General features: G+C 36.9%; 3 protein-coding genes across 4 annotated transcripts; 2 read left to right on the top strand and 1 right to left on the bottom strand.

Moving 5' to 3' along the window:
* Positions 1 to 1,231: 1,231 nt before the first annotated feature.
* On the top strand, positions 1,232 to 9,296 carry LOC137941250 (transmembrane emp24 domain-containing protein p24beta2-like). The gene is made up of 5 exons (XM_068786578.1): positions 1,232 to 1,486; positions 2,784 to 2,993; positions 8,551 to 8,737; positions 8,824 to 8,931; positions 9,060 to 9,296. Exons 2-5 carry the CDS (start codon positions 2,784 to 2,786, stop codon positions 9,191 to 9,193), a joined length of 639 nt encoding a protein of 212 aa, XP_068642679.1. The 5' UTR covers positions 1,232 to 1,486; the 3' UTR covers positions 9,194 to 9,296.
* Positions 9,297 to 11,124: 1,828 nt separating this feature from the next.
* On the top strand, positions 11,125 to 16,411 carry LOC137941303 (stress response protein NST1-like). Its single transcript, XM_068786656.1, has 5 exons — positions 11,125 to 11,409; positions 11,984 to 13,398; positions 14,446 to 14,559; positions 14,932 to 15,081; positions 15,419 to 16,411. Exons 2-5 carry the CDS (start codon positions 12,118 to 12,120, stop codon positions 15,557 to 15,559), a joined length of 1,686 nt encoding a protein of 561 aa, XP_068642757.1. The 5' UTR covers positions 11,125 to 11,409; positions 11,984 to 12,117; the 3' UTR covers positions 15,560 to 16,411.
* A 678-nt stretch (positions 16,412 to 17,089) lies between these two features.
* On the bottom strand, positions 17,090 to 24,889 carry LOC137940201 (uncharacterized). 2 transcript variants are annotated; one of them, XM_068785146.1, is made up of 14 exons: positions 24,780 to 24,889; positions 23,076 to 23,413; positions 22,549 to 22,665; positions 22,388 to 22,452; positions 22,048 to 22,153; positions 21,677 to 21,748; positions 20,875 to 20,934; positions 20,631 to 20,760; positions 20,346 to 20,542; positions 19,626 to 19,810; positions 19,352 to 19,479; positions 18,988 to 19,265; positions 18,067 to 18,313; positions 17,090 to 17,968 (listed from the first exon to the last, which is right to left on the bottom strand). In XM_068785146.1, the coding sequence occupies exons 2-14, from the start codon at positions 23,340 to 23,342 to the stop codon at positions 17,238 to 17,240; spliced, it is 2,583 nt and encodes an 860-aa protein (XP_068641247.1). In that variant the 5' UTR covers positions 23,343 to 23,413; positions 24,780 to 24,889; the 3' UTR covers positions 17,090 to 17,237. The 2 variants fall into 2 exon arrangements, with proteins under 2 accessions (XP_068641247.1, XP_068641239.1); XM_068785138.1 differs by having other exon boundaries at positions 22,388 to 22,455.
* Between the last annotated feature and the right edge of the window lie 554 nt (positions 24,890 to 25,443).

Here is a 25,443-nt window from a genome sequence, read left to right on the forward strand (position 1 = left end):
CTCATCAGCTTTTTTTTTGCTCCTGTTCACGATAGTCTCCGTTTTGCTTTGCTTAACTGCAACTTTCCTGCAGAAATTACCTGGTGCAATACGTGATTGAACTTGATATCCCAGAAATCCTTACCATTATCTGTGACAAACTTAAGGATCACTACGATCGGCTTAGCACGCAGAAATCCGGTAGCCATGTTGTGGAAATGCTTATGAAATCTCGTATGATGGAGGCGGTGGTATCAAGTCTTCTGCATTGCCGCACATTATCAGAAATAGCTCTTGATCAGTATGGAAACTACATAATCCAGACAGCATGGAAGGTCACCAAGGTAATAGTTTTGTTTACAGTTGATTGAATTGCGTTAAGCTTCGTGATTTACAGATGCGTTTGATTTCATAAACAGGGCTACCCTCTACTTCGCCGGGAACTAATGGAAGCCATAAAACCATTATGGAGAAGCTTGCAGCACAATCTCCATGGGAAGAATGTCTATAACCTTGTCAAAAGCTCGACGGATAATCCATAGAAGGTCTATACGGTTGATAGAGAAGAGTTTGCACTTGAATAGTAGATTAGATTGTTTTGTAGGAATGCTTTAAGAACGAAGGTGTTGTTAATTGTTGTGTCTGGTTCCGTGTTAGCTAATTGTGCCATTTTTCAGTTGTTATTCTCCATTTTGAAGAAAGTAAGATCTGTATTTTCTGAACTCTTTTCACATATATTAAAAGCCCACATTGCTGATGGCTTTTTGTTCTTGCTGAAGACATATATAGTTTTCTTTTGTTTGTTTACTGCCCTGTATTCTCTTTCTCTGAAAATCCGGGTTGAACTCAAGTGAGTCGCATCGCTATGCTCAAGAGCAAAATCGTTCACTCTATTGTCTGATTTCTCTCGACGCTTTCCCATATTTTACATCTTAATCACTCTTTAAAAAAATAAAATATTTTTTAATGTAATTCGATGGTTTACACTTGGGTGATAAATCTCAAAATTTTCTTGAAGCAAACGTGAACAAAGAAGCTGCGCTTCGGGTAATAAAACCGTGATTAACAAAAAAAATGAAGTTTTGGATGAGTTGTTAATTACAATGTTCTACCTCTTGATTCAATTCACTCCCTTTGTAATGGTAGAAATCATATGGAGTAGCCGTTTCCGTTTGGTCGGCCTAACTTAGTTTTAAGTTTTTAAAAATTCATTCCCACTTTATGAACTTTAAAAGCATCCATCTACGCTTTTCCTGCACAACTCACGTTCAAGGTAGATGTGAGAAAACCCACCTCTTTTCCATGTTTATATGAGTTTTTTTTACCCACCCAACCTTGCTAAAAGTGCCCAAGTTTTACTATTTGAGAATGCGATCAATAACCTTGCCCGGATTTCAAAGTCTACGGATTCGTTGCTGCTAAAGAGCACACCTCCGGTCACCGGTCCCTTCTTCCAGAGGACTCATTTGTTTGCCTCCTAAAGTCATCCTCTTCGTCCTCGACGCAGGTAATCCTAATCACTTCCGTTTGCTTTTACAATTCTTTCTGCAATCACTGTTACTCTCTCCGTTTCTCCTCACTCCAATCTGCCCTATCTCTGTTTTAAGTCTGTGTCATGTCGATAGGTTTGGTGGTTGGAAAATATTTTGTGGGTCGGTATTTTTTTTGTCTTATACTCTTTCCTTCTAATAATCTCTCAAATTGGGAAGAATAGGATGGTGATTCGGAAGTAAGTTTTGCAGTTGGTCTCTTTCGAAAGTGGGTTTGCCAAAACTATGTAGCAAATGAACTTTGCGAGTTGCAGTCGTTGATACGGGAAAAATTGAAGCTATTATTACTTGTAGTAACCCTTCGTATATGCACCACTCTGATTAAAACTTATGGAAATCGCTTTTTTTTTTCTTTGTGATTCATGCTGTTTATCTTTATTACTTAAAATCAATATCTTTAACTTTCACTTTTTATTTTTTCTTCATAATGATTTTTTCTATTTCTCTCCGTTTTTTGTATATTTTGGGCTATTCTTGACGATGAAATCATTTGAATGAGGTGTAATGTAGAGGGTTCTACAGGATCTGTTCTATTGGATCATACAACCGTGTCCTTAAGATCCAAAACCTAGTTTGAGAAGCAGGATTGTGTGATAAGTGCCTTATTGTCTGTTTAGATTATGGTATTACTGTTGATTTCTGGATGTGGAGGACAGTTCTCAGCTGGTTTTGGCTGCCTAAGATGGTTGCAATGTTGTTTGATTGGGCACATAAAATTTTGAAACATTAAAGAAGAAAAGAGCGTTCTTCAATTGGTTATTAATTTCTTACACATTAAAGGTGTGCATATTGTATTGCCTAATAGTATTTCATGCATATCGTATATTCTGAGTTTGACTGCTCCCAACCATAGCGAATTATGTTTCTCCTCTTTAATATATGGAGATGACTTTAAGTTGGGTAAACTCTGCAACTACTGTAGAATGTCAAGTAAGACTAAAAGGAAAAAGACATATGGAGGGAAGGCCCCATTTTGAAGCCAATGAACTACAGTTGGCAAGACCGATTCAAGTGAATGTCTTTAACTGAGTACTTATCAATAATAACCATGAAATTGTTCTTGTTTCCTTTACTACATGCAAAAGTTCTGCTTGTATATCTTGCAACTGTCACTTTTGTGTTGTCAAATTCTGTACTTGACTTTCTGTATATTTTTTTGGTGTGGATGTTATTTTGGCACTCTCGTGTGTCTAGTCAGTGTTATGATTTTGTTTGATAGGCCGAGACTGATTTCATCTCGACTCAAATGTGCAGATGGAGTTCTTCACACCAAAATTTGTTATCATTGTAATCATAGGCCTTTTGTCAAGTTTACAATTGGCTTTTGGGATTAGATTTGTTATTGACAGGGAGGAATGTTTCTCTCATTCAGTTCCATATGAAGGGGATACAGTTCATGTGTCTTTTGTTGTAATAAAAACTGACACACCATGGCATAATGGTGATGAAGGCATAGACCTTGTGGTATGGTTTCTCATTCCCAATAGACAATTCAAAATAGACACTCTCTCTCTCTCTCTACACACACACACACACACACACACACACAAACAAACACACACACACACACACACATATATATATATATATTGTGTTGTTATTGAGTTTCACTTTTGTTCAATTTAATTGGAAGAAATCATGGAATACGTTGGTGCATGGTTTGATTTTTGCATGGCATTGCTTTATTTTTGTTCATGCATCTCATGTTAGTCTTTGCATGGTGGTTTCAGTTGAGCAGCATATCATCATGTATATGAATTGAAGAGCTTCTTGCATAAAATTTTGAATATGTGTATTGGAATAAGTATTTTTAGGTAAATGAAATTTTTGAATGTTTTTTTCTAATTTTAAAATGAGATATCCTATAAACCACTACTGTCAAACTTGTAGGAAATTATGATTCCCTGAACGTAGGTGCAAATATGATTCTTTATGGTTTTGAGTCATCTGGTATGGAAATAAGTAGATGGAGTTACTTCTTTATTTTTTATTTATTAGCTTTATTTTTTTTTTAGCAAAGATGAAGTTATCCTCATTTTAGTTATTGTTTTTTTTTAAATGATTCTTACTTTAGTAGCTGTGCAGTTTTTAACAGTGGGTCAAAACATAATTGTTAGATAGTTGGAAGAGAGATTGAAGAAAATACAGAAGAAAAAAGAAGAAGAAAGGAGCAAATAGGTCTGCGAGGTGGAGCCTATTATTCAATGGGGAAAGTCGGCCCCCATTCTCTTTATTAATCTTACTTAAGTGATTTTACAACTTGACAAAAATGCTCCTCATAAGAGGAGTTATACATCAATGAGTGTAAAAACTTTAAAGCATCCAGAATTTACTAGTTAAACCACAGCAACTTTAAACTACTAATCTGGGCCACTTTGACTATAATATTACAGAACTACCCACACATGAAATTACTAAAATACCCCTGACTTCTAACACTAAGGGTGTAATAGGTGGTCATTTTGTGGTCCAATGAGTAACAGTGGTGTTTGTCATCACTATTTCTCATGATTGGGAAAAATTCATGATTTTCTATGTCAACTAGAAACTTCTAGCACAATTTTTTCTTCATATAGTAGCATCAGGGCATTTGTTTCAGTGACAACTTGTGGGAATTTTTATTTAATTTTTTTTTTATTTGTGAGGATGGGTGGGGGGTTGTATATTTGGTTGGTTTCTACTGTTTGGTCTGGGGTCAAGCATCCGGTGCCATGTGTAATCAACAGTCAAAGGAAAAGAAGTATACCACTAACTTTGTATTTGAAGAGTTTGTCGCCTGTTACATACTGCTTCATGCATAATTTAGGTGGAAACAGGGGGCATGAGACATTTTTATTCTGGTCCCAGTTCAGTTATTGTAGATGTCAGTTCCAAAACTGAAACTTATAATCAAGAGATAAAAAGTTGGGTACTCAATATAAGTTATAAGGCACCAGAGTGTGATGTGGGACAAGTACGCATATTTAAATTGAGGCATCGGATTGCTGATTAATTGGCTTTGTACAGAGAAACAGAGAAGAAGAAAGAAGAATTGGGAATGAGAAGAAGGAGAATTGAGAAGGGGAAGAAGAAGAAGACTTGAGAAAGAGAGGAAGAAAGAAGAAATTGGCGAGGAGAAGAAGAAGAATAGAGAAGAAGGGGAGCCGAAAAGGAGAGAAGGAAGAGAAGGGAAACAAAGAGATTTTAATAAATTCATCTTCAAATCTGCATCCAACGTGCAATTACGACCTATTAATAACTAAAATTGAAATTAAAACTCAAAAAAAATAAGATTAATATCTGATAAATCCAGTAAAATCAGGAAAATAAACTAAAAAATAAAAAAAAAATAAGAGATTATAAAAATAAATAATCTCAACCATAATTGGTGGGTCCACTGGAACCCGATGGGCATACTGGTGTCCCCACCAGAGTCCTAGGCCAGGACTTTTGAGGTTATTTTGGCTATTACAAAGTTGATGGATTAGCTAATTTGTGGTCATCACATTTTATGAAGATATGGATGGTGGGTTAGTTTTGGTAAGTTGAGTAGAAGTCACTTCAGTGATCATGCTTTTGAAATGGAAGCTTTATTTACCTATGCCGCTTATAGCCTGCGTTAACCCACTGAACTTCTGATACAATGTTAAGCAGGCATGACTTATGAGGTGCCATTGGTATTAGGGTTTCTAAGAATGAGGATTACCAGGGTCTTTAGGAGGTCCATGGATTAGTTAACGGGTGTTCATAATTGGTTATATTTGGCTGTGAAACTCTGGTAAGCATGAAGTCAACAGGATGGTTAAAAGTTATTACTTAGATGGAGCAGTGCCTTGTGCCTTATTTTATGTTATCCTTAAGCTAGATTTAATCATCTCTCTTTCATTGTGTTTAAGAAAAAAAACTGTGCTCTTTCTACCTTTCTCTTGCACTCGCACTACTTGCGCTAGACTTTCTTGTGGAAACTTTTGACTAAAATAGCAAGTTGCTGTCATATTGAAGCTTTTAGTTAAATGACAAGTTGTCACAACTACAGATTTTCTGTTTTAGATCTTAAATGACATTGGAAGTTGAAACATATTTAGAACATCGGAAAGCCAATCCTTTCTAACTTGAGCTTCCTTCCTCCTTATTTTGTAAACAAGAGTGCTCTTTGGGGTGGTCTCCTATCAGTTGGTATTTTTGAGCCAATCTTCAACATCATGGTGCTCTGCATTGTTCTCTTCTCACCTGCATGTTCTCTATAATAAGGTAAATATGCTTCTCAGTTAAGGCGTTACCAACTTGTAAGTCTGCAGGTGGCACCATCATGTCAGCCAATCCTTTCTAACTTGAGCTTCCTTCCTCCTTATTTTGTAAACAAGAGTGCTCTTTGGGGTGGTCTCCTATCAGTTGGTATTTTTGAGCCAATCTTCAATATCGTGGTGCTCTGTTGTTCTCTTCTCACCTGCATGTTCTCTATAATAAGGTAAATATGCTTCTCAGTTAAGGGGTTACCAACTTGTAAGTCTGCAAGTGGCACCATCATGTGGTCATCACCATTCAGCTTAGCAAGTAGTCTGCAAAGCCCAGTATTTTTTAGTTTCAAATTCTGGTATTCTCCACTCGGATATGATTCCTTAGAATGACGGCTTTCACTTCGTATTTTGCTTAGCTAGTGACACAAGCTTCATTGAATTCACATAAAGCAAAGACCGTCTGCTATTGTCTTATTTTGGCACCAAACATTGGAAGATGAGTAAGATTTAGAGAAACTTGAGGTTGTGATCATGAACCACTTGAATGGAGAACAATCTGTAGTCCTGTTCTTAGATAGTTACATTCAAATTCTAAGCTTGATCCTAGTTTTTCAATTCTTTGACGTGAGTCTGCAACATGTTGTTCATTGCTTTGTTTACTTCTTCTGTTTGAACCATCTGTCTTCAATTTTATTATTTCAACTCTTAATGTTTCCTTTTCTTTTTTTGCTTCAACGGTGTAATGTTTTAAAACTTGACCTACTCGAGCCATTGGATGTGGTTCAATTGGTTAGCGCAATGGTTCAACTAGTTCAACCAGTCATGTGTACATATATGTAAATAAAACACACATATGTGTGTATACTCCCTAAAGTTAAATACAATGATGTTGATTGTAATACTGTGAAGTTTGGTGCAAGGCTCATCCTAAAATGACTAGCCACTTAGGAGGCCTATTGTTCATTCTTATAATTCATTCACTTCTCTTAAGATTTCTTAATGTAGGACTTTTTTCCACTTCGTTCTTCCCTCACGTCCAGGCTTACACATAACGGGTTTGTGACATGTCCATATTACACAAACAACTTGGCTCTCACCTCATGGAGCCTATAATACACAAATAACCTGGGGATCGCATACTAGGCCTTGGCCCACACACTGTACCTACTTTGATACTATGTGAAGTTCAAAATGACTAGCTACTTATGAGCTCTATTGTTTAACCTTATAATTCATTCACTTCTCTTAGGATTTCTCAATGTGGGATTTTTTTCCCACTTCATAGATATCAAATACTTTATTTTTAATTTTTCAAACTTTGATGATTACATGATGATAATGTAATAGTTATAAAATATTTAAATATAATTACATACACGCTTCATTTATTTTATCTTCTAGGATATTTAAGTTATGTTCTTGAAGTACCAAATTTATATATTTTTACTTGCAAGAATGAACAATATTCACTAAAGTAAATAATAACTTTTAAATAAATATGAGATGCTTAAATTGAAAAAGTTAATAAAAAAGGGTCTATACTGTGATGTAAATACTATAACACTATATAAAATATACAAAATCAATCAACTTCAAGGTAGCAATATAGTGTCGATTGTGGTTCAATGGTTCTTTACACCTTTTGAGGGATGGTTGCTCACTAGTTTTAGTTCTCCCGGCTGCATGTTTTGCTGATGCTTGAAAAGCATTCAATGTGACCCACCTGGTTGGACTGGGTCATCCAAAAATTCAAAAGCCAGATAGTGCGGCTGTGTTTGATCTGGTCTGGTCGTCCCTTTTCAACAAGGGGACCCTTGTATCTGTTAACAGTCCCATCTGTGTTAGTCTTAATAGTATACACCCAACGGCAGCCAATAGCATCTTTTTCAGGAGGATTCAATTCTTCTTCTTTTGATGGAGCTTATCAAGCTCTTCCTTCATTGCTTGTTGCCAGCAAGCTTGAGAAGAGGCCACAGAGTATGATGAAGGAATGGATTGAGAGTGTAGAGCTGCAAGGAAGGCATTCAAAGTGGAAGCAGTGAAGGAGGAAATAAGCCATTAGTTGTTTTTTAGGCAGGAGGCTGACCCTTATTCTCTCTGGGAGATATTCGTCCTGGATGTTCGGTAGGCAGTGCTGATGATTGATTAGGATGTCAATCTTGCAGTCTCTCTAGATCAGTAGTGGGAAAGAATGGTCTTGGGATCACAGTCAAGCTGGTTTGACCTGCTGGACCAGACTGGGTTTCAAACATGGCTAGCTTGTGTTACTTGGTTTACTTCTTGGTACATTAATTATACTGAGCTTCTTGCATGTGTTGTGGAAGGATACTCTGTGTGACTTTTTACTTATCTATTTATTATTTTGCAATTGGGCTCACTGAATCATGATCTCTTTATTTTTAATAATTATATATCCTCTTTTATCATATGATCATACTTCTGCCATGTGCCTGATTTCCACAGAGTATCTCTTTCTTCTTGTGCAAAGCCATAGATTGACTGCTTTGAAAGTTACCTTTTTTTTTTTAAGGCTCATATTGCATTTCGAAAAGAAAAAGGCTCATATCAACTTTTTTTTTATAAAAAATGTAGGTTCATATTCCTTTGTCATCTGTATTTGGTGGAAGCCATCTGACCTTTAATTTTTAATAAGAGTATTAAGAGTGCTGTTGCTGTTTTGCAATTTCTAAGAATTGACTATTTTATCTGTTCATATGCTGAGAATTTCACACTTCTTTCATGAGTATTATCTTTGTGCTGTTTGTTGTGGTTATTCCTTTGATAGTCAAATGTGTAATTCTCAGGTGAAAGGTCCATCAGGTGAGCAAATTCATGATTCTCGTGACAAAACCAGTGAGAAGCTTGAATTTGTGGTTAACAAGAAAGGTCTTCATCAGTTCTGTTTTACCAATAAATCTCCTTACCATGAGACAATTGACTTTGATATACATGTTGGCCACTTTCAGTACTCTGATCAGCATGCAAAAGATGGTGGGTATCTTGACTTCTGATTAGATTTCACTGGTCATTTATGGGAAATGACCCTCTAATTCCTGTTATCTCTGAATTCTTTGCAGAGGATTTCAACCCTTTGTTGGAACAAATAGCAAAGTTGGAAGAAGCTCTTTACAATATACAGTTTGAGCAGCATTGGCTGGAGGCTCAAACTGACAGGCAAGCAATAGGTATGCTAAGATCTGGTAGTTATTCCTGATGCTTTACTTAAATCTCTGTTTGGTTAAATTCATGCTTTCCCCTTGGATTGTCTGAAAATAATTTTGCTGACAAAGTAAAAAATGTTTTTCTCTTACAGTCAATGAAGGAATGAGTCAAAGGGCCATTCACAAGGCTACTATTGAATCGGCTGCACTTATTGGGGCTAGTGTGCTCCAGGTCTATCTTCTCCGTCGCCTGTTTGAGAGAAAGCTTGGTTCATCTTGGATTTAGGCGTCCAAGTTGTAATCTTACTTGGTGCAAAGAACAACAAAAGAACCTTTTCTATGGTATTCTGTCCAAGAGATTCTGGCTCTCTTTAAGCCAAGTGTAATATCCAATTATACTGAACCCAATTTTTTTCTAAGAGATTTTATATAATTAGATTCCAACTCTAGTGGACACTCACCTTTTTAGATTTAGGCTCTAGAATGTCAATCTTTCTAAATTTCGAGGTTATAGAAAACATGTTATAAAGAAAGTTGAAATACAAATGTAAACTGTGATAGGTTACACTTTTCTTTAGAGAAATAACCAAACTCCTATGGGTAATAGTCAAATGTGTGGAGCTTGTAGAAACTAGAGATGATAAGAGGAAATGTAATTGTTTCAGTATTTTATCTTACAAGAACTTGAGACACAAATATCTATAGAAGGCTTTAGGTATATAATACAAGCTCATTGAATGCCTTGGGAGTTGCTTATGTCTACAATAAGTATGTTGGGTAGCAAAACTTACCGATTTAGATAACTAGACAAAAATATGCTTTGAGCAAATGATCGATCATACTTTTTCAATCATCGATCATTGAGCTCCAATGATTATATTTTTTTTGGATCCCCATGGCCTAATAATTGATCATTATCTATAAAACATGATTGATCATGCTTTATAAACCGGTCATGCAGTATTCTAGATGATCGATCATGCTTTATACACTTACCTTCCAGTATTCTAGATGATTGATCATTCACTATAAAGGATGATTGATCATGCATTGTGATAAAATATTTGTTTATTTCTTCTTTATCAATCATAAGTTCAAACTAATGATTGATCATGCATATTAGTAGAAATTTCAAATAAGCTTTAAACATGTGAATATGAGGAATTATTATTTCTAAAACATTTGTATGATATTTTAAAACACGGGTTTAGAAAAACTTGATGCCCTAATCCTCGAATCCACACTTTACCCAAGTTTTAGAAATTAGCTGGTTATCCTCTTACATGACTAGAGTTCTTAAGAATTTCTATGATACTTGGACTCTATATCTCCAATCCTTCATGCCCCATTCTTTGTGGGTGGTTCTTCAATATGATTTGTTCTTGCTTTTGTTTGAAGTCTCTCGTGTTTGATTGAAACAGTTCTTCCAAGTAGACTTTGTGTGAGTGTCTCTTGAAGGCAATATACATTTCTTCTTCAAAATAAAAAAATGTTTGATTTACAACATTAGTTCACTAATTTAAGTCTTGTTATAATAAAAATTAGGGATTTAGAGTCAACCTAAGTCAATAGAATTTAGTTATCTAACTTATAAATGTGACACTAGGTTAAAGAGTGAACCAAAAGTATGTTATAATTTAACCTAGACCTAAGTTTCAACTAGGTTACATAATGATAATTTATTACTATGTTATGATTCATCTTAGACCTATATTATTATTAGGTTTAGCTTTCAGCTAATTGAACTCATGAATATTGATTATGATTTCAAAACCAGGCACTCTTAACTCTAAAAGTTTCTTGCCAACAATAAAAAATGTCTGATTCACTTATAATTTCTGATTACAATTCAATTCTTTCAAAAGTCATTTAGTGCGAAACATGCGAAATAGTTATCTCAACTGTGTGATCATGATCAACGACTATCTCAACTAAGTATTGGATTAGCCGTGCAAGGTAGTAAGTGAAATGGGTTAGGAAGGGCCGGTTCAGGTTTTCTCAAGAATAAAATGGGTTGAAGAGAGCAAAGAGGAGCTCTAAGGGTATTTCCGTCTCAACATTAATAAATTATAATATGTTATATTATTTTTCATGCGATTGCGAGGCTCCCTAGCACTCCCTCCTTGCGGATCGCTGTCCGCTTCTGTCTTCTCTTGTCGACTTCTTACATATCTCGCGGTTCGAGATTTTAACGAGAAGTAGGCTTTGGCAGTCGAAACGCGGAACGCGTGGTTTTGCTGGTCTTGGTTTTTCTTCTCTTTTGGAAATTGCGATTGGTCTCCTCTGCGTTCCGATTCTGAATTTCCAAAGCAAGTTTACTGGAGTTTCATGAATCCTGTCGCATTTTGGTTTAGATATTCGTGAGGGTTCTGTTGAGAAGTCCTTTGTTTCTGATTCTGGTGAGAATCGTCGCGTTCTTCTTCTATGCACGAGGATAATTCTTCGATTTTTTGGAGTGCTTAGGGTTCTCGAAGTTGGGAGCCAAGAACTGCGTTAGAAAAGGTATTGTGTCTTTATTATTATTGTGGTAGTACTGTTGATGGAATTTTGAAAGCGTATTTATCTCTAAGTCTTGGAGGCTGGATGTTAGTTGATTTTACGTTGTGCTCGAAGTATCTAAGTGAACTTGGATACCTTCTGTTTAGAGCAAGCTTTCTTTTCTGAGGACTTGCAAATTTGGTTACTGGGGGTAGAAGTCCTTTATTACATCTTACAAATGAGCTACGATTGATTGTAGAGTCTCATTTTTCTCATTGTTCATTATTTAGTAGCTTATTTGAAGGTCAATTATATCTATATGTTTACATGTAATATTAGTGGCTTCTGTTCTAAACCGAACATCTTCCAACGCTTCGTACCAGGTTTGTAGGGTGATTTTTTTTTTTTTTTTCATCGTATGGACGAACTATTGTTTTTAACCTTAGTCGCATGAAGATGCTATGGGTATTGGTGGGTGGTATTGTGGGGCTACTTTTCTTGTGTTCTAATGTGATTAAGATAGCCTGCTTTAGTTCCCCTTTAGCGTTCAGCTGAAGATTGTAGACTAAGTGGAATCAAAACACTTGCTATTTTTCAGATAAGCGTCTGAGCAGAACAAATATGCGGTGGCAGAAAAGTAATTGGTGGAAACAGTGCCCAGAAAGAAACAGTTGTAAACTACAGTCATTCTACTTGTTGAAAGCTCAAGTCTAAATCTTAGGAGAAGGGACAATGATGTCTCACCATCAGTCTCAGCAAAGAGCCCAGCCAGGGAGAACCTGTTGCATGCACAAGGAGAAAGGAAAATCAGCTCAAGTTGTGATTATTGACATTGATCAAAGTGATTGTAGCAATGTGGATTTCGTGGACGTTCCAGAATCTTCTCATAAAAAAGGTAGGGTTTTTTCTAGATTAAGAACAAACAGAAAAGGCTTTGCCTGGAATGTTATCAGTATAGATGATGAAAATGGTTGTGATCTAGATAGTGACATCACGTCAAGTAGAAAGCATTATGCTAATGAGAAGAACAACCATTGTTTCACTGAAGAATCAGATGATGAGGACTGTCAAATATTTTATGAACGAAGAAATTTACCTTTTAAGTTATCAAAGTTCTCTCATCAGTTCTCTGGAAAAGTGCATCCTAGAAACCATTTTGATCTGTTTACTGATTCTGAAGTACGTCCATCAGAAAGTGACAACTCAGATTGTGAGGTAATGGAAGGCAGTATGGGGAAAATTCGTGAACAATGGGAGAAAGCTGCATCGAGAAAAAAATCTTTAGAGGATCAGATAAGTACCTCTGAACCTTGTACTAATCCTCAAAAGCCTCAACATCGTAAGAGCTGTAAAATTTTTGATACAGACAACAATGGAAGTTGCTCATATTCAGAGACATCAGTACAATCTAATTGTTGTGATGGCATGGATAATCAGGTTAATCATAATTTCTCTGTGGACAGTCTATTTTTCCAACATGATGATGTCACTGTGAAAGGTTCTGGTCAATTTGTTAACCAAGATTGTCACCAGGACAAAAATGATTTGGTTTCAGAAGCACAATTGGCATCCAGAGCTCAAGCAGGGTATGAAACAGAATTTGACCATGAGTACAGTAGTTTTACTAACAGAGGAAAATCTGGCCAAGAAAAACATGTCACTGTACAGGATGAAGGACTAGATCATCTTGGACACACAAAGGTTGTCATTGAAGGGCCTTGTTCCGAGGAGGGACTTGTTTCTGGAACAGAAATGGACCCCAAAAGGGCGATTTTTGAAGAGAAAGAGGATTGCTGGGAGGACCATTTTGTGAATACCGACAGAGATGAAGTGATTAAGAATAACAAGGAATTGGCTCGTGGAGAGTTTTTTCATCGTGAAGATGGAACACCTGAAGAGGGGTCAGAGCAGAAGTTTTTGATTAGTGATCGTGAAAGACTCAAGGAGACTGAGGAATACAAGCGTGCACAAGATGAAGAGTGGAGAGCCAGACGGCAACAGTTGCAAATACAGGTGTTGATCTTTCTCCACAAAGAGCTTTTAGGTTCTGATCTTGCTTCATGGTAGAGTACTTGGGAAAGCTACACCATGGGAGCTGATCCCTTGGCTTTGTGATGATTTGATGCATTTCAAAAAAATCTGAGAAATAAAGATTGGAAGAAAAAGTTGCCTCTCACTGCATTATTTCATTAATATTTGCTGGTGATGCTACTTATTTTGCTATCAAAATTAGCAGTCCTGCTAAACACCCTGACTTGCAAGGGGAATGCATCTGTGGAAGCTGCATCAAGGAACTACTCTAGTTTTAACAAGCAACCAAACTTGTCCAACAGACAGGATACTATTCCATATTAAAAAGAATTTATTTTCTATTTTATAAAATTAATAAAGACAAATCGGGATAGAATATTAAGGTTAGAAGTAATTTTAGGATTATAAATTTTAATTGTTGAAATACTTATCCTCAAGTCTATGCAATAAGGATATATGTTATTTTAGGGCAAAAAAATAATTTATATTTAATTAGAGTCTCAATGAATTACAGAGAATTAAAAAATATTAATTCCAGTTAGTTTAAATACTTATCCTTGAGTGGGCCTTGTGAATTTAAATGGCATATTGAGAATAATTGTAGAGTTTTCATTAATGTGGACTGTCTAAGAATTAGATACACAAATAATTATTATTTAAATTATGATGAATTTTCTCATTATAAATTCATCAAGGCCAAACATTCCTGGGTAATAGCCATAGGCAAAATGATGCTCTTCTAATACTTTTTGCCAATAATGCTGCTTCTTTAGCTACAAAATAAGTGGATGTAACTAAAACTTTTGTGCCATGTACCTCTTGTTTTCTGACTGACTTCCCGCACCCCCCATAACACACACACCCACCCACAACTTTCCCTTCTTGAAATGCAGTTTCCATAGTCTTTTCGTATACTTTTGCATATTGTAGTAATGACACTTCATATCCTACATATGATAAATAAGACTATGCTGATGTTCATGGTTTTAAGACTGCCAGTTCAACTGGACATGTTTTTCATTTATGTAGGCAGAAGAAGCAAAACAGTTACGAAAGAGAAAAAAGGCAGAAATTTTGCGATTACTGGATATGGAGAGAAGGCAGAAGCAGCGTGTGGAAGAAATACGTGAATCCCAAAAAAAGGTGCTTATTTCAATTTCATCAACCTAGTGTTTCTCGCATGGTTTTTGTATTGGTTGCCAAGTACTGTTTCTTGTACATAATTTGGTGTTTGTCTTCTGTGTTTTCTTATATTCTAAACTACTTTGATCAATATTACTATTTTTTTGCTAGTTAGGTCAATACGTTTTGGAATTAATTCTGTCTGACTGATTTATCTTGGTTAAACCTGTAAACTTCTTGACAATGTGGCCAGGCATCGGCAAGCTACTGGACATGTGGCTTGGGTCCTTAGCAGTTTTCCTTGAAGCACGTCAAATGCACCTCTAAACATGAAATTGCATATTCGAATCTAAATTAAATGTTTTTACTTATATTTTCTGGTGCCATTTTCAGGATGAAGAAACTATAAATTTGAAAGAGCAGCTTCGTGTTGAGGTGAGGAAGAAACTTGAGGTATTGGAGCTGAAGTATGGGGACATGGCTTCACTACTTCGTGCCTTAGGCATCCATGTTGAAGGTGGACTACACCCCACATTGCATGAGGTGAGGGATATGTTTCCCTTTTGATACTCCTTTTTTAATATAAATTGAAGGATACCTGTTTACTTGAGCAGAACATGTTCACCTGGCTGCTTCAAGAAATAATCTTTTTAGAGTGTGATTTCAGTGCTGGGTCTAATATTCCACCCACTAATAGCACTCTTTAAGTACTTTCATTTTCTATAATTCCATGGTTGAATCTTTCTCACCCCAATGCTCTTCCTGCTTAAGAAAATAAATGAGTTCTGATATGTATATTTTCAGCAATTATCTGTGTATAGATGCCAGCAAGAATATGTACTATCATAAAGTATAACCAAGGTTTCTTAAACTTTGGCAGATCCGTGCAGCTTACAAACAAGCCTTGCTTAGATACCATCCAGATCGATCATCTACAGCTAGCATTGGCCAGCAGGTTGAGGCAGAGGAGACCTTCAAATTGATTTCTCACTTGAAGGAAAAACTTCTGCCAACCGCATAACAGAGTGAATTTGTCAATAGCTTCCTATGGATGCAGCCACTCTTTGTACGGACTTTCATTTTTCCTGATGAAGGCCACATAAACTATTCACCTTGATTGAGGTTTAGGGGAGAGGGGTACTGTATAGCCAACATATTTGATTCATTAGTTTTTCACATACGGTTGATACCATCCATGGCGTTGTGAGACTAAGCTTTGCTGCCATGAATTCTTTACTAGTCAGAAGTAAGGCTGATAAATGAGAAAGTCAATGAGAGGTGTTTTAGATTAGGTGAAGGAGAAACAAGGGAATATAGGAGACTCGAAATTGACATGATTGAATGAAGGTTGTAATAAAAGAGTTGAATAAAACCTACAGATGAAGCTAGCAGATCTTATATCAGGCAGGATGATGATTAAAGCTGTGCACAAATTTTATGCAGATGTGTCTGGGATTAAGACTTTGGTGGATATGAATTAAGATTTTTCATTAATTGTCATCAAGTTTGCACTACTGTATTTTAAACTTTTGCAGCGAGGACTTGCAGTATATTAGCTGTCTGTTGTCATTTCATGTACTAACCCTGATTTGCCTCCCTGATTGTGTTTATCAAGCTGCATCTATTGCACAGATTGTCCAAAAAGTAAGCACGATGTGTTGGAAGCTAGATTCAGGCATGGACAAGAAGAGGAATTGGTAGTGAGTCTTGGTGGGTAGTGCTACAAATTGAAGGAGAATAGTAGGCTGCCATGTCTATACTGATAATCTGTGGAAGAGGGAAAGGGATGATTGGATGGCCAAGTTAGGAAGAAGACTATGAGATCTCATACCCTTAATTGAAATGAGGATTGTGATAGTTGTTATTATCCCACTTATATCAGAAGCTATTAACAAGAAAATCCTTCCATTTTGATCATCCTTGGTAATTCTACATTTAAATTACTGTTATTCGAGCGTCTGTCTCATCATTCCTGTCATACTATTACCACTCTTCTTTCGGTTTCTTCATTATTAGTTTATTAATGAGAAAAACCTTCCTGTTGTGCTATGAGAAATTCGGTCTACTTCAAATTGTCTGTTCTACTTTCAAGCTGTCATATTTTCTGCTCTTTTACTTCTTGTTCTTGTTTGTCCATGGAGGGAGGTTTGAGTGAGGCTTGTTGAAGGGATGGTAATGGGGTTGTAAACGATTGAAAAAGGATATTGTCGTAGTACCATATCATGATATAAGTGATAAAAGAAAAATATTACTTTGATGAGAGATGAATTTTGTTTATGTGATCGTAACGCTCATCCAGGCTAAAATCAAATGCTTCCTTTTGGTATTGATATGATTTATTTGCAGGAGCTCTTCCAAGGTAATGATCAGAAATTTTTTATCTCCCAATGCGAGTCTGTTTTATTCGATGGACAAGCTTAGACTAAAGTTTGAAAAGTGACTCTCCTCAGGAACACAGTTCATAGCAATGGAGAAAATGTCATTCCATCGTTTCGAATTATGCAGCGTTCAAGAAATGTAGATCTGTCCTCGCTTGAATGAATAAACCTCTCTAAAAGTTGCTGTCTTTTATAAGCAGCGACTATTTGCACTGATAGTGAAGGCCAGAAAATTGCTTTTAGCTAAAACTTTCATTTTCGTAAAACAAACATCACTACATGCGGCAAATTTTCTTCAAAACTGGCTAGGAAACATTTGAACTAACTGGAGTCTGCATCAGAGCTGTCCGGATCAGCATCTATTATGTCGGGCAAAGAATCTAAAGAGGATGTATCAGAATTAGAGTACTTAAAGCCCTTACCCTTATCAGAGCAGGGAATCAGAGTTGAAGAAACAGAAACATCTTTTGTGGTAGCAAATCCATCATCGCCACCAGAAATCACTACTCTGCTACTCCCCTGAGTTGCATCAGCATCAGTAGTGGATGATGGAACATCATTCCTCGGAGGCACCTCTTCACCGGACAGTACCTGCGGCTCTGTACTTGAATTGGGAACTTCTGTCCGATCCAAGTCGATCATTGTCTCATCTCTGATTGGAGCTGTAGAGACAACATCTTGGGGTTTTGGTGCTGGGACTGCGGGCTCAACCAAATTAACTGAAGAGCTGTTGATGTTTGACACTGGTATATCCAATGGAAAGTTGCTTGTTTGAGCTTCAGTCTGTTCATCGTTCCCCAGCCAGCTGTCACACAAGTCAGTATCTGGTTCAAACTCATCTACCCCGAAAACTCTAGAAAATGTTGTATTAGGTTTCCGTCCTCCAGAAAATATGTTTTCAGCAAAACCATGATTAAATTCTTCCTCAAGAGTGCTTTGGTTGCAGACCGAAAAATCAGATAAAGGAAGTGCTCTGGGATGGATGAGCACTTCTAATGCTAACAAAGCATGAGAACAGAACTCAGCAAGCTTCGTTCCTACTTCTTGCTTGCCTGCAAACAAATTTCCATAGATAATAATGTTACAGAATAAAAGAACTGACCTATTACTAAAAGATAACTTCAAATAATGATTGCAAAAGAATTTTTACCTCTGCGGAAAAGTTCAAGGCCTTGGGATAGATGGGGTGGGCGAAAACGAGCTGGAGATAGTAGAGAAGCCAAGAGAGCATGATATGCAGCCAGCAGGAAATCTTCTCGTGTAGAAGTTTGTTCCTCAGTAAGGACAAAATCCTTATCAGCATCATAGGTAGATCCCCCCACAAAAGCACTTGTAGCCACATTTATCAGTAACCTATCTAAATCTGACCGCCAACATTCCGATCTCAAGGCACCACCCTGCATAAATCCTAAGGTCATATTATAATCCCTAGAGATAACATCATGGCAAATCCAGAGTAATATTTTACACACTCATCAAACACAGGAACTCTTTGGCTATAAGTGCAGAGAGAGCAAGAAAAAATTAAAAAAAGAAAACTTTCCTTCTTTTCCTCCACACACAACTTTCACTTTTTTTTTTTCATTTTATCAGAATGAAAGAGCTTTAAACAATCAAGAGCCGATAAATCAACTCTCTAAGCAAGTGTTTATGTGTTACGGAACACCAGTTTAACCAGTAAAATATCAGCTAGTACATAATGGCACAGAAAAAAGCCATCAATACCTCTAAATATAGAGCAAAGACCACAAAAACTTTAAGATATAAAAAGTTTTCACATTTGATGCAGATAAAGTAAAATTTATTGTAAAATTCCTGAGAGAACTTATAAACTTAAATATCGCGATATCCCTTAGAGACGAACATTTAGAAGAAAAGATGTGATAATGACTAAAATTTACTTTTACATCAAAGATGATAGCCCCTTGCAAAACTAAGATTGGAAACTCTTTTTCTTTTGAGGCTAGATACTAAAATTCAATACTTTGAGCATGAAAACCACATGAAACATCTTTTTCCAAAAGAATAGGAAATAAAATGAAAAAAAAAGGACCCCCAACTGAGGCATTACCACAGTTACTAGAGCTTCTAGTGCCTGGAGAGCAGCTATCTGAACAGCAATGGGTTGTTTGCACTTAGCTGTCTCCACTCCATAACCAGCCCCACTCTGCACCTCTCCGAGAGGGTCTGGAACATGCTTTCTTTTCTTGTAGCTGTGAGGCTGTAATGCCTCACCAGGACCATTTGAAGCATACATGTTAAAAGAACCAATTCTAATTTCATGATTCACAAATTGCAGATCAGCAAATGCACTTATTATTACTTCTTGAGCAAGATACATCGCCATTCCTGCATAATACCAGTCATATAAGAGCAAAACAAAGAAAAATAATTCTAAAGGGAATAACTGAATAAAGGATAAAATAATTTATTACCAACACCCATAGAGATCAGGAGAGTACAGATAATTGAGTAGACCTTTATCCTCAATGAAGGCAACGCACATTTTCTGAAATAATTACTAAGCAGGCGTACTACTCCCGCGGCATGTGGTAGTAGTTGACTGGAAATAGTGAAATTATAAATACCATCAGAAAAGTGTCCTAAAACCCAACATCTCCCAAAAGTGCAAATTAGATAAAGATTCTTCCTATTAAGCTTTTTATATGCAGGAGGTGATAGAAATATCGATACTTATTCAATATCTACCTCCTTAAACTCTTAATGACCGAACTCAAGAGCTCCAAACCACAAGACTGCAATACAGGAAGCTGTGAACAAATGTACTCTTGTTGCTTGACAGTTGTAAAGGGCACTAGTGATTGAAAGAGGGAACCATCCGCCACAAGTACTCGTTCAACAAGAGCTAGCAGGGGTCGGATAGGAACTGTAACCTGTTCCAAAAGGTATGCGGAAGATCAGCTACTTACAAAAAGAGATTGTTGAAAAACAAGTACAAAGGCATTTTGGTCATTTCACTTTACCCTCACTCGTATATCTTGATGTAATCTTGTTCTTTATGTTGAATTATGTCTATAATCCAATTTTCATGTATATAGGACATGTAGAATGGAAGATATAAGGAGATTAGGGTTTCACTTAAAGCAAGAGGCATATTTATAATTTTGATCAAATCTCTTAAATTAATAGGTTGGGGTCGTGTATGACCCCTAACGCAGCTCTCTTTTGGAGCTCTTTCTTCTCCACTCTCTCTCCATCTCTCTCTGCTTCCTTTTTTCAAAGATCATAAATTTTCTGATCAATCCTTTCGTCTTTTTTCTTTGACGAAATAGTGATTTAGAGAAAATCCTCTTTACCCTTTCTTCGTTTTCCGTGGTTCTGTAAATTTTGTTTCTTTAGTTTCAGTCGGTAGACAATCCTAAACAATTGGATGTAAAATCATTAAAAGAAGTCATTAAAGCATTCTACCTGGACTGGATATGTATTAGTAAGCATCATGCAACAACACTCTATCAATGAAGACATGCTAGAAATAGACACGCTCTGAAACTTTTTTGTTGATTGACCAGATCCATGGTCACCTGTCATTGCATCACCCCCTAGAGGAGGAGGAGGATCTTTCCCAGGTGGAACCAAGAGTCTAAGAAACTCGGTACCTTTAGTTTCTGCAAAGCATACACAAATAGAAATGTTGGATCTCACCAAAACAGAAAAAGAAGAGTGAACTTATTTAACTCAGATGACTTCTCATACCTTCTTCAAGGCCTTGAAATGCATCAGTTAAATGGGTATTGATAGAGATAAGAATCTTTTGCATCAACAAGGACCAACTATCCTCATCACCCTTTGTAGTTGGAAGTAGTGATAAACAGCGTGAAAATTTCTAAAAAAAAGGAAGTTCCAATCAGGAGAAAGTTCAAACAAGAAAAAATCGGCACCTTCTTGCTTGGACCAGAAAAAAAATTAAAAAGAAAAACAAGAAAGAAATAATGATTACCTTAGAGATACTTGAACTACATTTTCCTAACAATATTTTTGAAACAATTACAGCTTCAACCTGTCATTAGTCATCAACTAAGTTAAACATTTTAACCAGAGTAGAATATCTAATTTCAAAAGTATGCACTCAGTCTCAAAGTTAAAAGAATGAACAGCTCTAACGGGGAATAAATTAGTCAGATGGCCCTAATATCTACGTTACCTGTAATTTTTAACATTTTAAAATCCAGAGTTACAATCACCATGATTGGTATGCTCCTTCGTAAAGAGAGCTACTTCAGGTAACAAGAGACTACCTAGGTGCGCTCTCCCTAAAAAACAAATTTTTATTCTCTTGCTGAGAAAAAAAATCCCCAGGTTCACCATCTGGGAACAGATTTACACCTGTGGCAACAACCAAAGCATATGGGAAGTTAACCAATTCTAGAGTTTTCCGTCCTTTCAATATGGTACTATTTGATACAACAGACAGCCAAATGCCAATGCATTAGGTGTTAGACTAAAAAGAAGATCCATCATGACCCTTTTTAGATGAAGCAAGCTTTAACAAGAGATCATGAAATGAAACTAAGTAAACTTGAAATACAGTGAAAAGAAATCATCTATTCTATCATTAGATGGACAATGTAACAAACAAATTACAATGACCTAAATTCAAAGAAGAGTTTCTTGAGCAAAGGGCAAGAAGAGGTTTAGATGCAAAGTACAAAGAATATTTTAAGTGTCAGTTAGTTGAGACTCAATTCATGTCACATATAGTGCAGCAAGAGTTAATAACAAAACAAAAACCTCTAACTCACACGGTCGTAATGGCGATGAACTGAAGCTGGAAAAAATATTAACAGTGTGCATAACAGATCGACTGCGCTTTCCTGCACATAGAACCACCAAAATGAAGAACACTATAAACCTTACATGGTGTTTTACTAAACTAAAATAAGTTGAATGTTCCTTTTCTTTTTTTCCGAATGGAGATGCAAAAGTGCACAGAAAATTCTCTGCAGTACAATAAAAAAAATATATAAACTAAAGTTTCAGAAAAACATATCAAGTCTCGGAGGATGATATTAAAAAACAAGTAAAAAGATGGAAGACATGTTGTTTCCCTCAAAAAATAATATGAGAAGAACAATGGGGCATAAAAGTTTATGGTATGGTAAGAGCTACTGACCCATACAGCCTCTGATTCATCCTCAGTCAACAACTTTAGAATTGGCTGAATGACTTTCCCAGCATGGGATGTCCCATCTTTCTTCGCATTCGGGAAACAACCCAACCTAGAGACAAAGAAAAGTCAAATAAGGATAAAGTCAGCATGTATGTAATCACCAAGTAGAAAGTAGTTACATGTGTTCATCTTTCAGACTACCCAAAAAATGTTTATCTTTCTAACAAATGATACTGAGATGATTGAAGCCCAAAATATCCATAACCTACACACTTCAAGGAGCAAGCTTAAACAATTTTTCTCTGTAAAATTATGTTTTTCCAACAGGTATTAGAAATAAAACCTTGTGAACAAGTCCGACAAGGAAGCACAACAGGCCACATTAACAAAGTGTGAATCAGAAGGGGGCTGCTTCAAAAAATTAAAAAATACAAAGGATCAGCATTGAGCAAACTCAGCAGAAATTGCTCAGGAATATTAAAAGATAAATACTGAAAATATGACCTGAATGTGTGATAGGAGCTTTTGAAACCAAACAAAATAAGATGCTAGAAAACGATCAGAGCTGCAACCTTGAGAAGTGACCCCCAGCAAGCAGATGCCAGCCCAACATTTATCTGGCTAGAAAACAGAAAGTAAAAATATAAACCATCACTTGCATCAAAGAAAATTGAAATCATTAAGATGCAACCTTGCAGCTGAATAATGATCCCAACAAAGGTTTTCCACTTCCAAATTCCCCCTCTTCATAAAATAAAAAATACTACAAATAAGCCTTGAAGTGGAGAGACTAACCAGTTCACTTAACTATAATAATCCAACCATGTCATCAGGTAAAAAAAAAAAAGAAAGAAAGAAAGAAAAGGAATTGCCAAAAGTGATTTGGAAAAAAACAGAACCAAAAGTGATTAAAAAAAAAAACATATTTTACTTGGTTAAAAAGGGTGGTTCGTTAGCTCCATCTTGAATAAACAACATCGCAAACCCAACACCGAATGATTTCATTCGAAACAAGTGTAGTTGAAAATTACCATTTTGCTCGACGCAAGAGAAAGCAATCGTTCCACCCAAGCATCTATAGAAGCTTTCCAGCTATCAACCAGCTTCCGATCAACTTGTTCTCCGTAAACCTCGGACAGTAGTCCATGCGTTTTGACAGAAGAAATGGCGGCAGAAAGCTCTGAGGGACTCGGAAACGGGTGTTTCTCATCCGGCAAACAATCTTTTATCAGAGACTTGAGCAATCTCGGCTTCAACTTGATATCATACATGTTCCCGACATAATCAAAAACCGCCATTGGACTGAAACTAAAGAAGTTTCGCGAATTCTAACTCAGGGAGAGACCTCCGGCTGACCGTTATTGTTGCACTGAAATCCAGTGGGTTAATGAGCAAGTAGAAAAGAAAGCTCTCACGGTTAAATTTGTCATTTTCAGTAGGTGGGTCTTGTTGAGTGTAGATGTTATCAAACCCGACCCTGTAACCGACCCAGAAATATGACAGGATCGGGCCAAGCCAGTTCAACCAGGTTGCCCAGCTGATTAAATCGGGACGGCGACATGAATACTAAAATGTAAATATAGATTATAAATAATACTAGAAAACCTGAAAACCCTAAACCCTAAAACATGACATCAGTAGCCTCAAATGGTCTTATTCTCACCAAAGACACAGTCATGCAATATGATAATAGCAGTAAGGAATAATTATAAATTGGTTAAATAGTTATGCAAGGACTGAAATCGAAACAAAAGCAATTTGATAATTACAAAAAAAATGCAAAAACTGAAATGGAGATCGCAGAAACTGCATTTTTAGAACCGAACTAACATGAAATACAAAAAATGGGAAAGAATATTGGAGTAATACTCGCTATGCATCAATGAAAAACTCAAAACAGAATTACCAAGAGAAAGGAGTGGTAGCAGCAGCTAGGAAGTCCAGGTGCTTTGATTCCAAAACAAGAAAAATATTGGATGGCGGGTCAGTTTCGGTCGTAAGAAATTCAGGGAAGGGGGAGAAGGTAGGGGGGTACGGGGTACGGGGTACAGCCGCCCGGAATGCAATTAAGATTGGTTTCACGCCGGTTGAGTGTCTCGTATTTGTATTCGCGCCTTGCCCGCGTGATGCTTTTACGGAAGGTCGCTTCACTAACCCTAAAGTGACTCTTCCCATACCCCGGAGAAACTACGCTGTCGACCATAAGACGAGAAAGTTAGGCCAACGGATACAAGAGGGGTTTCCCGGGGCAGGGTGCCCCGACTCAAAGCCGTATTCCCTTACCTACTCAGTGCCTTCAACCTAGGAGTAGGAGGGGACGCGCGCCAATATCCCATCAATAGTCAACCTGGACTCGCTCTTCTCGAGTCAATCTTTGGCTCAGCACTACTCTTGTGTAGCCTTGAAGTATAGTCTGCCGGGAAGGGAAGGACCAAAAAAGATTGGGCACACCTCAATACTGAAAAATTGGGAAACAAACAAAGAAAACATTTTTTTTTTTTTTGCCACAAAATCTCTTAAGAGAGTTAGTAGAAAAACAGAAGAGGATTTTCACCACACCGGCCAGGGCTCTCAGTTTCCCCTTAGCCCTCCCGAACTTCCCTTTGCCCTCAATATCAACATCGAAATCCTTCCATTAACAGCCCAATACAAGAAAACGTGAGTTCAATGAAGAACTCATGAAAAACTATGAATGTGTCATTTAAAAAAAAAACAAATAGAAAAACATCACATGCCTTAATCGTCAGCAGCTGCCCGTCGCCGTTCGAGCCATGGCCAAGCAGCCGCCGCCAGAAATCCCCAAGCTTTCCTCGTAAGCGGTTAGGGCTCTGATCCAGTAGAGCAAAAGAGAGTACGAGGGAAGGAGGAAACATTAAGGTCCCGATCCTCATTTTCTTTGCCCCTTAATCCCAGTTCAGAATGACCCGGACGAGTCAACCGGGTTACTAGTTTAACCAATAAACTCGACTGGGTTAGCCGGTTTAACTGCCCTTTAGGTTTTATCAAGTACTTGACCCGAATTATACAATAGAGGTGGGTAAATTTGAAAGAAGGCCCATATCATACAAAAGAAAACACACCAAGCCCATCCCTTTCTCATCTGATTTTACACACTTCAAGTCACATTCCTTTATGACACTACCATGTAAAACTAGATATTGGGTCGCATTGGCATACCAACTCTCAAATGAAGTTGTAGCCATTGGTGTCAAACCATTGGTAGCTTCATTATACCACCTCTAGTGTAAACTTAGTGGTAGCTTCATTATATTTGCCAAATTCATTTTGGCACGAGTAAAAAAGTTTCATCATAACCAACAATATTTGACTGTATATAACCCTTTGCAACCAGCTGAGCCTTGTACCTTGCCATAGTGCCATCTAGATTATACTTGAGGG

The sequence above is a fragment of the Aristolochia californica genome, unplaced genomic scaffold, assembly GCF_029961685.1.
Source record: "Aristolochia californica isolate CCGP_79_NKW_82.1479 unplaced genomic scaffold, dmAriCali1.0.hap1 SCAF_10, whole genome shotgun sequence".
NCBI lineage: Eukaryota > Viridiplantae > Streptophyta > Magnoliopsida > Piperales > Aristolochiaceae > Aristolochia > Aristolochia californica.